Source organism: Nilaparvata lugens, chromosome 5, assembly GCF_014356525.2.
Source record: "Nilaparvata lugens isolate BPH chromosome 5, ASM1435652v1, whole genome shotgun sequence".
In the NCBI taxonomy this organism is placed as follows: domain Eukaryota; kingdom Metazoa; phylum Arthropoda; class Insecta; order Hemiptera; family Delphacidae; genus Nilaparvata; species Nilaparvata lugens.
The window spans coordinates 8,853,246-8,865,784 of NC_052508.1; the positions used below are offsets into that span (position 1 = coordinate 8,853,246).

Consider the following 12,539-nt stretch of genomic DNA (forward strand, 5'->3'; position numbering starts at 1 on the left):
CCACTTTGACTTCCTGAGTTTTCATTTTATGAAGTTTATAATCAAAAAAATTAATTCTGAACACAAATAAACATTTCAAAAGCGAACAAATATAACATTTTGATGGTGATATTGAACTAAAAATTACATATTACAATTTTTCCCATGGCAACCATATAATTGGTTTCCACAATGTAAATTACTTACAGTTTGGCAGGACCTATAATTAAATGACGTAATATCCGTGTTGAGGCTATGGCCAAGGCCGCAATAAGCAAGTTATACTGTATTTTGTCTATTTATTTATTTGAACATCGATAGATCATTCTCAACTATGAATGATTGAGAAAGGAACAACAGGCTTGAAGCCCAAAACTGTTCCTTTCCCGAATTTGGGTAGAAATTCTCCAAAAATAAGTTATATTTATCACTTAATAATTCAAAAAAGATTACATAAAATATGAGTCCAAAATATTATGATTATATAAACTTTAAATTTCAAGACATCAAGACAAGTTGAAAAGCAAATTAAATAGAAAATATTCCACTAAACCATCACTAATAACTAGAAAATACTGTATTAATTATTTAAAATTTGAAAACTTAAATACAAACTTACTATGTATCTATCTATGTATTTCCAATAGCACGGAGGTCTACGTTTGCATTCAGAGTGAATTATAGCAGATCATTGAGTGGTTTTTTGTTTCAATGAATCGGCTGCCCAGGCTTTTCAATACAGTTGCAGACAAGATATTCCACCTTTCTGGGAGAGTCGGTTCCGTCGGGAATGTAGAGGGGCTTTACTCGATGGAAGGGCGTCTTGAGGGAGTTGAACTATCTTTGATTGTAATCTATAGAGGGTGGAAGAATTAATCTTATTTCCAAGTATCATTGTAATTAATTCATTTGGTATTTAGTGCAATTTAAGATTGTATAATCACATTATGTAATTGTCATTTCATATTATTGTATTATATCGATAATCATCATCATAAATCTTTCTACATTTGATTTTATTATTCTAATTATTTTGTCTAGTTGTATTTTCAAACGATTAATGTGATGGAATCAAAATGGATCATTGATCTGTTGCTTCCATATAGTATTGTTTTCAATAAATATAATATTCTAATATTCTAATATTTAGTAATGCATGAATATTGAAAGTATATTATATTTGAATATATTATTTGTTGGCAGATTCAATTTGTCGTGTACGAGACTCATTCCCGTTACGACTTGGAGAATTCAGAGATGGTCGTGAGAGTCATTACTGAGATGAACGGCTACGCGTCCGAGAAGCATCTCGAAGAGCAGCGAAAGAGGAGGTATGGGGGGGCTGGGGGTCCCCAGGATCCCTCCGCCCCGGAAGGGGGAGCCTCGATGGACCTCGGACAGCCCCCCAACAAGATGGCTGCCACAGCCCCCGAGGAGGAGGTTAAAGAAGCCTTCATACCGCCTCCTGAGGAGATCACTATTAATGTGAGTTTTCAGAAACTGGTGTACCTATCAATAATAATAATACTTTCTCTGATTGCCAATAAATTTCAACAAGAGGAGTTTATTGACAAAACATATACATAATTATCATATGTTACATACAAAAGTTGTTCATACTAAACTTATAATATGTGTCGGGGTATTTGATAAGAGAACTGAATTTTTCACTAAAGATCATCCTCATTTATAAGGAAGTTTCTAAGGATATCATGACTACTAAAGATTAGCATAGTGCGATATGTGTGATTTTGAGAGAGTGGAAATTATTTATGACATGGAAAGCACATATCGTTCAAATTTCTTTGTATTGTATCATGTTGTATACATTGACCTAGAATAACTGGAACTTTTAAAAACGCCATGGAACAAAAGTGGGAAGGGCAAAAGTGATTTCATTCAAACTAATGTGAAGTTCAAAATTTGCCATTTGAGAATTATTAATAACATCTATCACTTTTTGATAATTACTTCATTCAAATGGCTTCCTCCTGGATCAAATCTGTGTTGACGATTCCTCCTTGATCGCTGTAACATCTTATCTGGGATATTGTGGTTTTCATTTTGAATTCTCTGTTCTAATTTTAAATTGATTCAAAATTATTGATCAAAATGCGAGCGACAATCCACACTGCACCGCATTTAATGGCAACTGTGCGAGTGAGTATTGTTTGGTAACCATGTAATTTCACGTAGTCATCATGTAATTTTTCAGGTACCAGCATGTGATCTGTTCGAATTATCACCTCTACCTGACCTCTGTCCTCACAGAGATGAGTGTCTCAAGCTTGGAGAGGAGGGTACCTATATTGCTGTTATGAAGCGTAAGGTTTGTACCATTCTGCGAACCTTCATTAGTTATTTGTGCAACTAGTGCGCAAAGTGACAGTTTGCTGCACCGAAAGAAACGTTTACGCCCGAGCCGTAGGCGAGGGCGGAATGGTTTGTTGAGTGCAGCAGAGGAACTTTGCGCACGTATTTCACATTAAGTTTTTCCTACAGTTACCATTGAATATAAGAAGTGGGTAATTATGGGTAAAATTGCCTGAAATCCATCAAATGTTTTTCTGTGTAATTTTATTATTGATAAAAACGTTAATCCTAAAATCCTAAAGTCCTCGTTGTCCTTGGTTATAATATATAATGTAATAATTTGCGCGTTGTGCTTCCTTGCACCTCTGCTCACTATAGCAGCCCAGTCACTGTTACCAACTTAATTTTGATTTTGCTGCACTGGTGCTCCATATAACCTACTAACTATTTTGCGTTGTCATGCTGCAAATCTGGAGTACGCAAAGTACTCACTTTGCGCACTAGTGCGGAAAAGTGATTCTTTGCAGCCTGCAATCAGTGCACAAATGGTCACTTTTCAGGGTATCTGTAGGAAAAATAGTTTTTCAATAGGAATATTCATGCAAACGTATCAAATTTCGAAACAGTGGCTCGTTCACACGTACGATGACGTACTTCTGTTGAATTTAACCGTTTGCCTGTGGTTGAATTTAACCATCATTAACTGCTGATCAAATACGTCTTTCCTTATTTGTTCTCGTGGCATTAGTTTGGTTCGATATTGTAATTCTATTACGATTCAACTCTAATATCAGGGCACCGAGCTTCGCTCGTTATTTATTCATTGACTTATGATAAACCGAAAACAATTCTTTAAAATGATTGGGGAAGTACGAACAGGCACAGCCCAGAACTGTTTTTTCCCGAATTTTAATTTATACACTATGAATAGTCCAGAAAGTAGTTTATGTTCCAAACACTTGAATTCAGGTTCAATTTTCTGTTCAAACATTTGAAAACAAAAAAATTATGTTGATGTCTCAATATGTCTCCTAGTCAGATTATGTTGATCAAATCGATTAAAAATTGTCTAGCTAGATAAAATTTCTCGCTGATTGATTATGATTACACAGCTGCAAATTATTCTGTCTCTCTCCCACACAGGCACACGCATCTTCTGTTTTCGAGAGACGACGAAAATATCATCTGTTTTCCAAGGATGAATTATCTTTTTAATGTCATTCAGCGAGTTTTCCAAAGAATGGGACCTAGTGCAATCGAATCTTTATATCATAAACCTACTATGTTCCAAATTCCGTGAAAATCGTTAGAGCAGTTTTCGAGATCCGTGAAACATAAATAACCAGATATAAAAATAGCCAGATATGAAAATAACCAGTTATAAAAATAACCAGATATATACAGAAATTGCTCCCTTGATATAATAGGATAGACGGACATGGAACCGAGAGTGAATCCTTCAACTCTTCAATCAAAATTTGATGGAGATTTATTTTCACAAAAAATCATGTGAAATGAAAAGAAGATAACATACCGGTACTTGATTGTCAGTTTCATTATATTCATCTATGTTTGTCAAGAGTGATGCCTTCATTAGTTTCAGAATTGTGGGTGAGTAATGGAAAGGGTGTCTTGAGAAACGAGTGAGCTTATTCTATACTTTTACAACTTCACAACGTTTCCAAATTGTTTGTTGGCTATAGAAAGTTATTTGGAACCACCACAATATTCAATCTCAATAATTAAAGACTGGCTGTAGACTGGCTGGCCGCTATGGCATCGTATAAAATGAGCGTTGCTATCAAGAGATTGTCAGGTTGGTGTAAGGGTAAGCATTCCTGACCGGCAATTAGGAGGTAACCGGGTTTGATTGCCGTGCTGACAAATAATTATTGAATAGTCGCGCTCATCGATTTTCCATCTAGCTGTTCACCCTGTTGTCAATATTTGCAGAAGCAGAAGTCTTCTGGGTGATTTGCTGCATTTTATTTGGATTCTTGTTTAATAATAGTTATTAATGAAAATGTATTATTAAAATTTAATAATGAAAAGATGGTGGATATCTCTATCTATCTTAGTGTGTATGGTATATCAAGATATAATTAATCATCATCAATAAAAAAATTTAATTCATTCATTTATATTCGTTTTTCATGTCAAAACAATTATAATTTTGAATTTCGATAGGTTGATATATATTGACCCGTATGCCAATTTTCCGTCCAAATCCAAGATTTGGATTTACCCGTATGTCTGGAATTAGAGCTATCCACTATTGAATAGAACAGAATAGAATGACTGCCTTTATTTCTGACTTAGGAGGGCAAAGTTTAGGCGCAGTCAGCCCTCTCTCACTCTTCAATACAATACTAAGGTATAAGAAGGTGATGGAAAAAGGAATGTGGCAGCATTGCCATTCTATCATCTCCACCGACTCTATAACCAAAATCTTAATACAAAGATAGTATATAGTCAAATTATCACCCAAACTATTTTTGATGTGAAGAAATATTATGGACTAGCAGGTAACCCGTGCTCCGCATGGGTCTATTTTAAAACTTGACAAACTCAAAACTTGACGTTATGAAATCTTGAAGAGTTTGAAATAGGTCTAGAACAATCCTTGGTTGATTGAAAATCTATAAGTGAAATTTTAAGTTGATTAGTCCAGTAGTTGATACGTGATGATGCACCAAACATAATTTTCCTATCCCGTACGTGTATAAGCCAGTTCTTTCCTTTATTATTATTTATTTACCTGCTTGTTGTGCAGGAGATCACCCGCCTGGACCCGAAGTACATGATCGAGATGGCCGAGTCACGTGGTCTGTTCGGCTCGAAGGGAGGAGCAGGAGATGGGGGTGAGGGTGGAAACGCAGCTCGCCGTAGGGAGCAGAGACGCAAGGCGGCTGCGGCTCAGCGATTGCAGCGCTCTCGCTCCGACTCGGCTGATCCCAGCAACAAATCCAAGATTAAAGTGAGAGAAACAAACTGTAGTGTGTAAATATAATATATAGGGAGGTAATAAGTGTCACTATTATCGAGTGAGTAACAGAAGATCTGAACTTGATTTAAACGAATTCACACGAGCTGGAGCCGTTGTCCGTTTGCGAGTTTGTTTGTTGATAGATCCCACTTGCTCTCATCAATTGAATTTTCACACACATAATTTTATTGTATAATTATTATTGAACGGAATTCCAATTAAATGCTGTAAATCACAATAAATTTTATTGTGTGATCCATTATACAGATCTAGTTCGTTAGCCAACGAAATCATTCTCGTCCCCCTTTTTGAGAATGCAACGGGATAACATCAAACGTGCATAGGGAAAAAACGTAAAGATATATCATAAAACGCAAATCGGATATTAATTGCATGCAATGATGCATTTCCCAAATGATACAGAAACTAGTTCAGGAAAGCAGTCAGACTTGCCATCCACCAGTTCAGAGCCAATCCGTCATTTTCCGGGGAACCAATATGGGTCAAGAGTGAAAATTCAGTATTAGGCTAGGCACACACCAGTTAGTCAAGACAAGACAAGACTTGGTCAGACACGTTTAGTCACAATACTCCATATAGTTGCTTATGACGCAACTCACACTGATTAGTCATCGCAATTAGACATGTCTTCATAAGCAACTATGTGAAGTATTGTGACTGAACGTGTCTGATCATGTCTTGTCTCGCCTAGCCTTGAGCTGGATTCCCACATAGCAATATCAGTGTATTTGTTGGATATGGTGATGATATATTTACTATTCCCATGAGTTCTAAATGGATTGTTTCCACTCAGCCTGGCCATGCGAGCACCTATAATCCCCACAGAACTCGGGAGGATAATAAATATTTTTAATTTTCCGGACATCTACACTGATACTGATTTGTTGCAATACAGTTTTACAATTCATATGAGATTTCTACGATTGAATGAATCTGATTTCTAGAAAAAATCTATTCTTTATAATGAATTACTTTAAAACTCAGATTTATTCATTGTGAATGATTTTTCTAAATCTTCAGTCGAATTTCAATTTTCATATTCTGAATAAGGAGCGTTCAGACTTATGTGCCCCAAACACGCGCATTTCACTTTCCATCACCTGATGCTATGCTTATTATATCTGTATTTGTGCAGGTACAAAATAATGTGATCAGATCCTAACAAGAAAAATGTGCGTGGATTTTTTTTTGAATGAATGAATGAATTTATTTGCCAAAAACAAAATACAAAAAAGCTTTACAAAAAATAAATATAAGTATATGCTACTGCACTTAAATCAAGATACATACATTTATTTAATTGGATATAATAACGAAATGATATCCTTTACATTACAAACAATAGTTTTAAAATGAAGATTCAATTATGATCACATGCATAAGTACAGTAGGTGAGGCAAAAACACCGGCAAAAGGAAGATTCCTTGTGCGCCAATGTGAGTCGTGAATCAGCTTAATCAGGGATGTAATATATAAACTTGAATCTAGCGTATGAAGTGTTCGAAAATATAATTTATAATATGAAGTTGATTATTGTATAAAAGTCAACGATTGGAAATAATTCAAGTTTAGCCATGCCTCTATGGCTCTTTTTCTGTGTTTATTATTTCGGAAATTATTAAGTGGAAATTCACTTTCTAGATTAATGACGCAAAAGTCTGTACGCAGCTATATACTTTGAAATACGACATCTAAAAGTATGATCACGTCGATATTTAGATTTCAGTTCGCTATTGACCTCCTATATCAATATCTACTATATCTATATCATTGCACAGCTGGTGGCATCGATCTTGACCGCGACTTACTCTGTTCGCACCTTAGAGATTCAAGTTAGGGGATCTCGTTGCCATCAAATTCATTCTCTGAATTGTTGAACTCTTTGTAGAAGATGATTTAATGAATCAATTACATCCTCATTCAAATTCCCATGTTTTCCCTGTTCACAGGTGGAACTGGACCGCATAGCCGCGCCGACGCACGCGTCAATGGTGCGCGACGTTCGTTTGCCGAGTGGAGCGAGTCTGGAGTGTGCACGCCACAAACTGCACTTGAGTGGCCCTCGACCACGCAGCGACTCACGGGCCCGTGTCTGGTGGACTCAACTAGCTGATCACGTGCTGGATCTCATCAGAGATCACGTCGACCTGTCTGCGGACAGTCTGCCGACTGATCTGCCGCGTCTGCGCCTCAGGCGGTCACGTCTGCGGCCCCTAGTAACCAAGTATGTCTATTGTGAGGTTGATTATTATTTATCTGATAAGTAATTCCTACAGGTAATATATAAAAATTTAGGCTCAACTCACACTTACGCGACTCAGGTCGAGAAGAGGAGACTCGACTCAAGTCGAGAACATGTGTTTTCAAATGGTGACCTCGCGGAGACTATAGTCGAATCTCTTCTCGACCTGAGTCGCCTAAGTGTGAGTTGAGCCTTAGAGCCGGGTTCCAAGCTCGGGATTTAGCTAAGCTCTAGACTTTAAACAGCTGGAGTCAGAAAATTGGCTTTCCGAAACGGCGCGTAGTCGCAGTTTTTAAGATATTCTTTTTTTTCTCATTTCTATAATTCCTTGACGAAATTGAACATTCCGTAACAATTCAAGATAGCTAAAACGTTACACTATTTTCTCTTTATTTTATTTTGTGATAAAGCTGTTCTTAGTGCGCCTCTAAAGGGCCAACTGAACATACCTACCAAATTTGAACGTTTTTGGTCCGGTAGATATTTAGTTCTGCGAGTGAGTGAGTCAGTCAGTCAGTCAGTGAATGAGTGCCATTTTTCTTTTATATAAAATAGATTGGATGACAGTGCTCCTGACGCCTCTCTTATAGAAAGTTGAGCGATGCATCTCATCTCTCAACAAGTGTTTATTTCTAGTATATAGTACTATGAGAATGAATATCATCACCTCGAGTAAAATCACATTGATTAAACAATAACAGTGATTAATTGATTAATATGATTCGCAGGAGAAAGGAGACAGCAACCCCCCGCACGCCCCTGCCAATGCATGTCAACTACATCGAGTTCGAGTCGAGCGATGATGATGATGATGAATCGACCAATGACGATGACATTCTCCAACTCTGTCCTTGTCTGGCATCTGTTCTCACATCTGCGCCAAACAGTTTGTTCACTGCTGTATCCTAGTAGTCAATCACATTCATTACTTATTCGGATGGACACGTTAAACTGTCGGCCCCGGCTGCCTAAAAACAGTCATTGATCTGAAAACTTTCATACCAGACCTGAGCCAGCGATGTTACATGATATGACTATATATAATAGTTATGATATGATTGTTTTTTCTTTAAGGCTACTCTTAAATATAAATATGAATATAAATCTATGTACTCTTTGAGAATTGATAACAATTTGATATGATTATATGTCACATGATTTTTACTATTATTTCTTATTTATTCAAACCAAAACGTTCACTTTCAACTCTCAGAACAGTTTATATAGTGGAGCCTCCTTTGAACTGACAATTTCAAAATTGAAAGAATAAGACTTTGATATTGTCAATATCACTTTTATTTATTCGAAAATTAATTTATAATTCAGAACCAGGTTTCATGGTAAAACCTACCACATCTTCAGCTGAGTTCAGCTGAGTTCAGCTGAAGATGTGGTAGGTTTTACCATGAAACCTGGTTCTGAATTATAAATCAATTTTCGAATAAATAAAAGTGATATTGACAATATCAAAGTCTTATTCTTTCAATTATGGAAAAATATCACAACATCTCATACCATACAATCAAATCATTAATTTCAAAATTTTTTGTTGAATGGATATTTATATCCATGCTCCGCGAATGTCTATTTTAAAACTTGACAAATACTGAAAACTTGACGTGATGAAATTCTGAAAAATTAAAAATAGGCCTATAACCATCCCCGTTTGATTAACAATCTATTTGCAAAATTCCAAGTTCATCAGTTCAGACGTGAGGATGCGTCAAACATAAATTTCCTATCCCGTACGTGCATAAGCCAGTTCTTCCCTTTATTATAGTATAGATTACAATATGGTAAATTATTAAAATATATTCTGGCCAACAACCTCAAAACTTTACAATGACTTTGACAATCTCTTATGTTGAATATTGATCTGCGTATTTTCTCTAGTGCTATACGAAAATGCTCTGGTTAACTATTATACATATTATAGAGTGTGGGAAATATAGATTTTATTTTGTGTTTGTACAGTTTACCAGTTGAGAATGATAATTTTATCAGAATTACAAACCAAATTACTTCAGTATGATGAGAAGAGAACAACATTCCTCGTAGCCTATAACCCAAACTGTTCTCACAAGCTTTGAAAAAACAGTAACATGGTCGAATGTTGCAAATTTTTTCAGGATTGTTTGATGTTGGTGGTCACAGAGAATCAAGCCATGACAGAGGCACAGTTTCCACTATTTTTAATTTAAAAAAAAATGAAATTAATTAACAATTATTTACAGGCTTGTTCGATGAGAAGGAGATTCATTGAGAACAACAACTCGTTAATTTGTTCATTTATTAATTTAACAAATCCCGATTAATATACAGTATATTGAATGTAGTACTCCTTCAAAATATAGATAATAGATAACAGGTCTATGCTCAAGAGAACATCTAAAGGTGCGTACAGATATACGCACCGCGAACATGAGAAATTCACTTTTAATCAGCTGACTATATCTGTATTTTTACAGAAACGGTAAGATACAGATATAAAAAGCTTGGCATCAGCTGATTAAAAGTGAATTGCTCATGTTCGCGGCGCGTAAATCTGTACGCACCTTAAGTTAAGCAGAGGATGATTTAAAGATGATCATGATGGCTTGATATTATAAGATTAAAGCCTACGTTTTGTGTCAATAAAACTATTTTAGCAGAAAATACAACATTGTGTTCTTCCACAATTTGAAACAATTCTACATCTGCAGCAATAACCTTTAGGACCGGTTTCCGAGCTCGGTATTTAGCCAAGCTCTATATTTTAAGCAGCTTGAGTCAGAAAATTGGCTTTCCGAAACGGGACGTAGTCGCAGTTTTTATGACAATCTTTATTTTCTCATCTCTATAATATTGGAAACGCTCATCCTAGATGAAATGAAACATTTCTAAATAATTTAAGATAGCTGAAACTTCACACTATTTCCTCTTTGTTTTATTTTGTGTTCAATCTTCAAGTTTTTAATTTATTTTATTCTCCTAGAAATTTAATTCAATCGTGGACTGCTACTACGCCCCGTTTTGGAAAGCCAATTTTCTGACTCCAGATGTTTAAAGTCTATAACTTAGCTAAACCCCGAGCTCGGAAACCGGCCCTAGCTTATATTTTCCTGTGCAGAAAAGCATAATATGAATTGTTAACAGTAAATGGTTAAGAATTCAACAGTATATTCTCACTGACAATTATCTACTTTACTACATACTTTCCGTGTGAATTTGTGGCCTGATTTCCCCATTAATTTGTTGCTGATGACTATTCCATGGGAGGCAGATCAGTGGATGCTCATAATAAATAATAGTGCTCACATAGTACTCTTGAGAACAATAGGGCAACAAAGTATTCTACTGAAGAAAGGTTTTACTTCAACCAAATTATTGGAAAAAGGTTTTCGAAGAAAGTTGTTTTACTTAGTTGAGAAGTTGATATTGTGGTAATTATTCATATTGACTAAAAATACTAAGAAATTGTCAAAAACTACAGATTTTATTGAAAGTTAGAAAGACCAGTTTCGGTTGTTACACCATTGTCAATTAGTAATAGTAGTGCTCATCGAATTTCCATCTAGCTGTTTACCCTGTTGTCAATATTTGCAGTAACAGAAGTCTTCCGCGTGATTTTCAGCATTTAATTAGGATTTTCGTTTAATAATATTTTTTTTATTTTTTCATTCATTTACAATGCAAATGACACTAAGGCAATAACCTAAAATAAATCAATTAAATAAATCAATTGAAAATATACATTTTGTATATGTTCCTCTTGCATTTTTTGGTTTTGTTAATTTAAATTTTGATTTCTGTAGACTTTTATGCTCTTTAGAATTGATGAGAATGGAGTTGATGGATAACAACTGAACCAAAAATTCTCGATTGATAGTCGATTTATTATCACTAACAACATATATGTTACATGTACTTTTGCATTATCAAACGCACAGTATCGCACACGTGCATTCTGAACCATAACTTCGCCAGAGAAGGTTTGCTCTGCGTTTGTCTGACGTATGGTCAGTGTTCTGCATAAAATAATCACTATTATTAGATTTATAGAGTTGTGAGTGTGTCTTTTGATTGTACAGTGTGCGTGAGTGTGTTTTTTAAATATAAGTTACAACTAAAATTTTTAAAGTGTACAATCATTTATTGTGTATTCAATATATTTATCCGTGATGGAAAGTGGAGAAGCTAGGAGAAAGAGAGGTCACTCTAGTGTTCAGCCAGCTAAAACACCTCCTTATTCTAAAATCGGCCAAGGAACTGCTCTACGAAGTCAAACTCGTGAACTTGTAGTGAAAGTGAAGTTTTTTTCCAGCGTGAAAAGGAAAATGGGGGTATATTAATACCAGTTGAAAGATTATTGGACAGAGCTGTAGCTGCGTTAGGCATAAGTAGAAGTACTGTAAATTCTATTTGTAAGGAAAAGGAGAAGCAAATTAATGAGACTCCTAATACTGAGACAACATTGGAAACACCAGGTAAGAAGAGAAGGGGCTGAAAACGTGTAACTGAAATTGATGGTTTTCAACAGGAAGCAATCCGACGTCACGTGTATGATTATATGCATAGGAAAGTTCATCCTACAATTAACAAACTGTTGATTTCTCTGAATGACTCAGATCTATTTAAGGGAAGCCGCTCTTCACTGAAAATAGTACTTCATGCATTGGGGTTTGAGTACAAACGTTTAAATCAACGAAAACTTCTACTGGAGCGCAACGACATTGTAGCTCGGCGTAGTCGGTTTCTTCGGGAGGTGAAGGACTTAAATTTTGATGAAATAGTGTGGTTGGATGAAACATGGGTAAATACTGGCCACACACTTGCTAGAGGATGGACTGACCACACAAGTGAAGGAACATTTGCTGCTCCTATTGGCAAAGGTGGTAGGCTTATTTTACTTCATGCTGGTAAGTCTGAAGGATTTCTTCCCAATTGTTGTTTATTGTTTTCTTCAAAAAAAATTTATCTTTTGACTGCATGTCGTGTTAAATACATAGAGAAAAAGTG

At 35.7% G+C, this 12,539-nt stretch overlaps 1 protein-coding gene across 1 annotated transcript in view; it reads left to right on the top strand.

The window, feature by feature from the left end:
* LOC111048322 overlaps positions 1-8,633 on the top strand; it is a 190,350-nt gene extending 181,717 nt beyond the window's left edge. The window contains exons 11-15 of the mRNA XM_039429367.1: positions 1,183-1,464; positions 2,195-2,308; positions 5,066-5,269; positions 7,249-7,523; positions 8,270-8,633. Of these exons, the coding sequence (XP_039285301.1) occupies positions 1,183-1,464; positions 2,195-2,308; positions 5,066-5,269; positions 7,249-7,523; positions 8,270-8,450 (1,056 nt within the window). The 3' untranslated portion in view covers positions 8,451-8,633. The remainder of the gene's footprint in view (positions 1-1,182; positions 1,465-2,194; positions 2,309-5,065; positions 5,270-7,248; positions 7,524-8,269) is intronic.
* Positions 8,634-12,539: the final 3,906 nt, after the last annotated feature.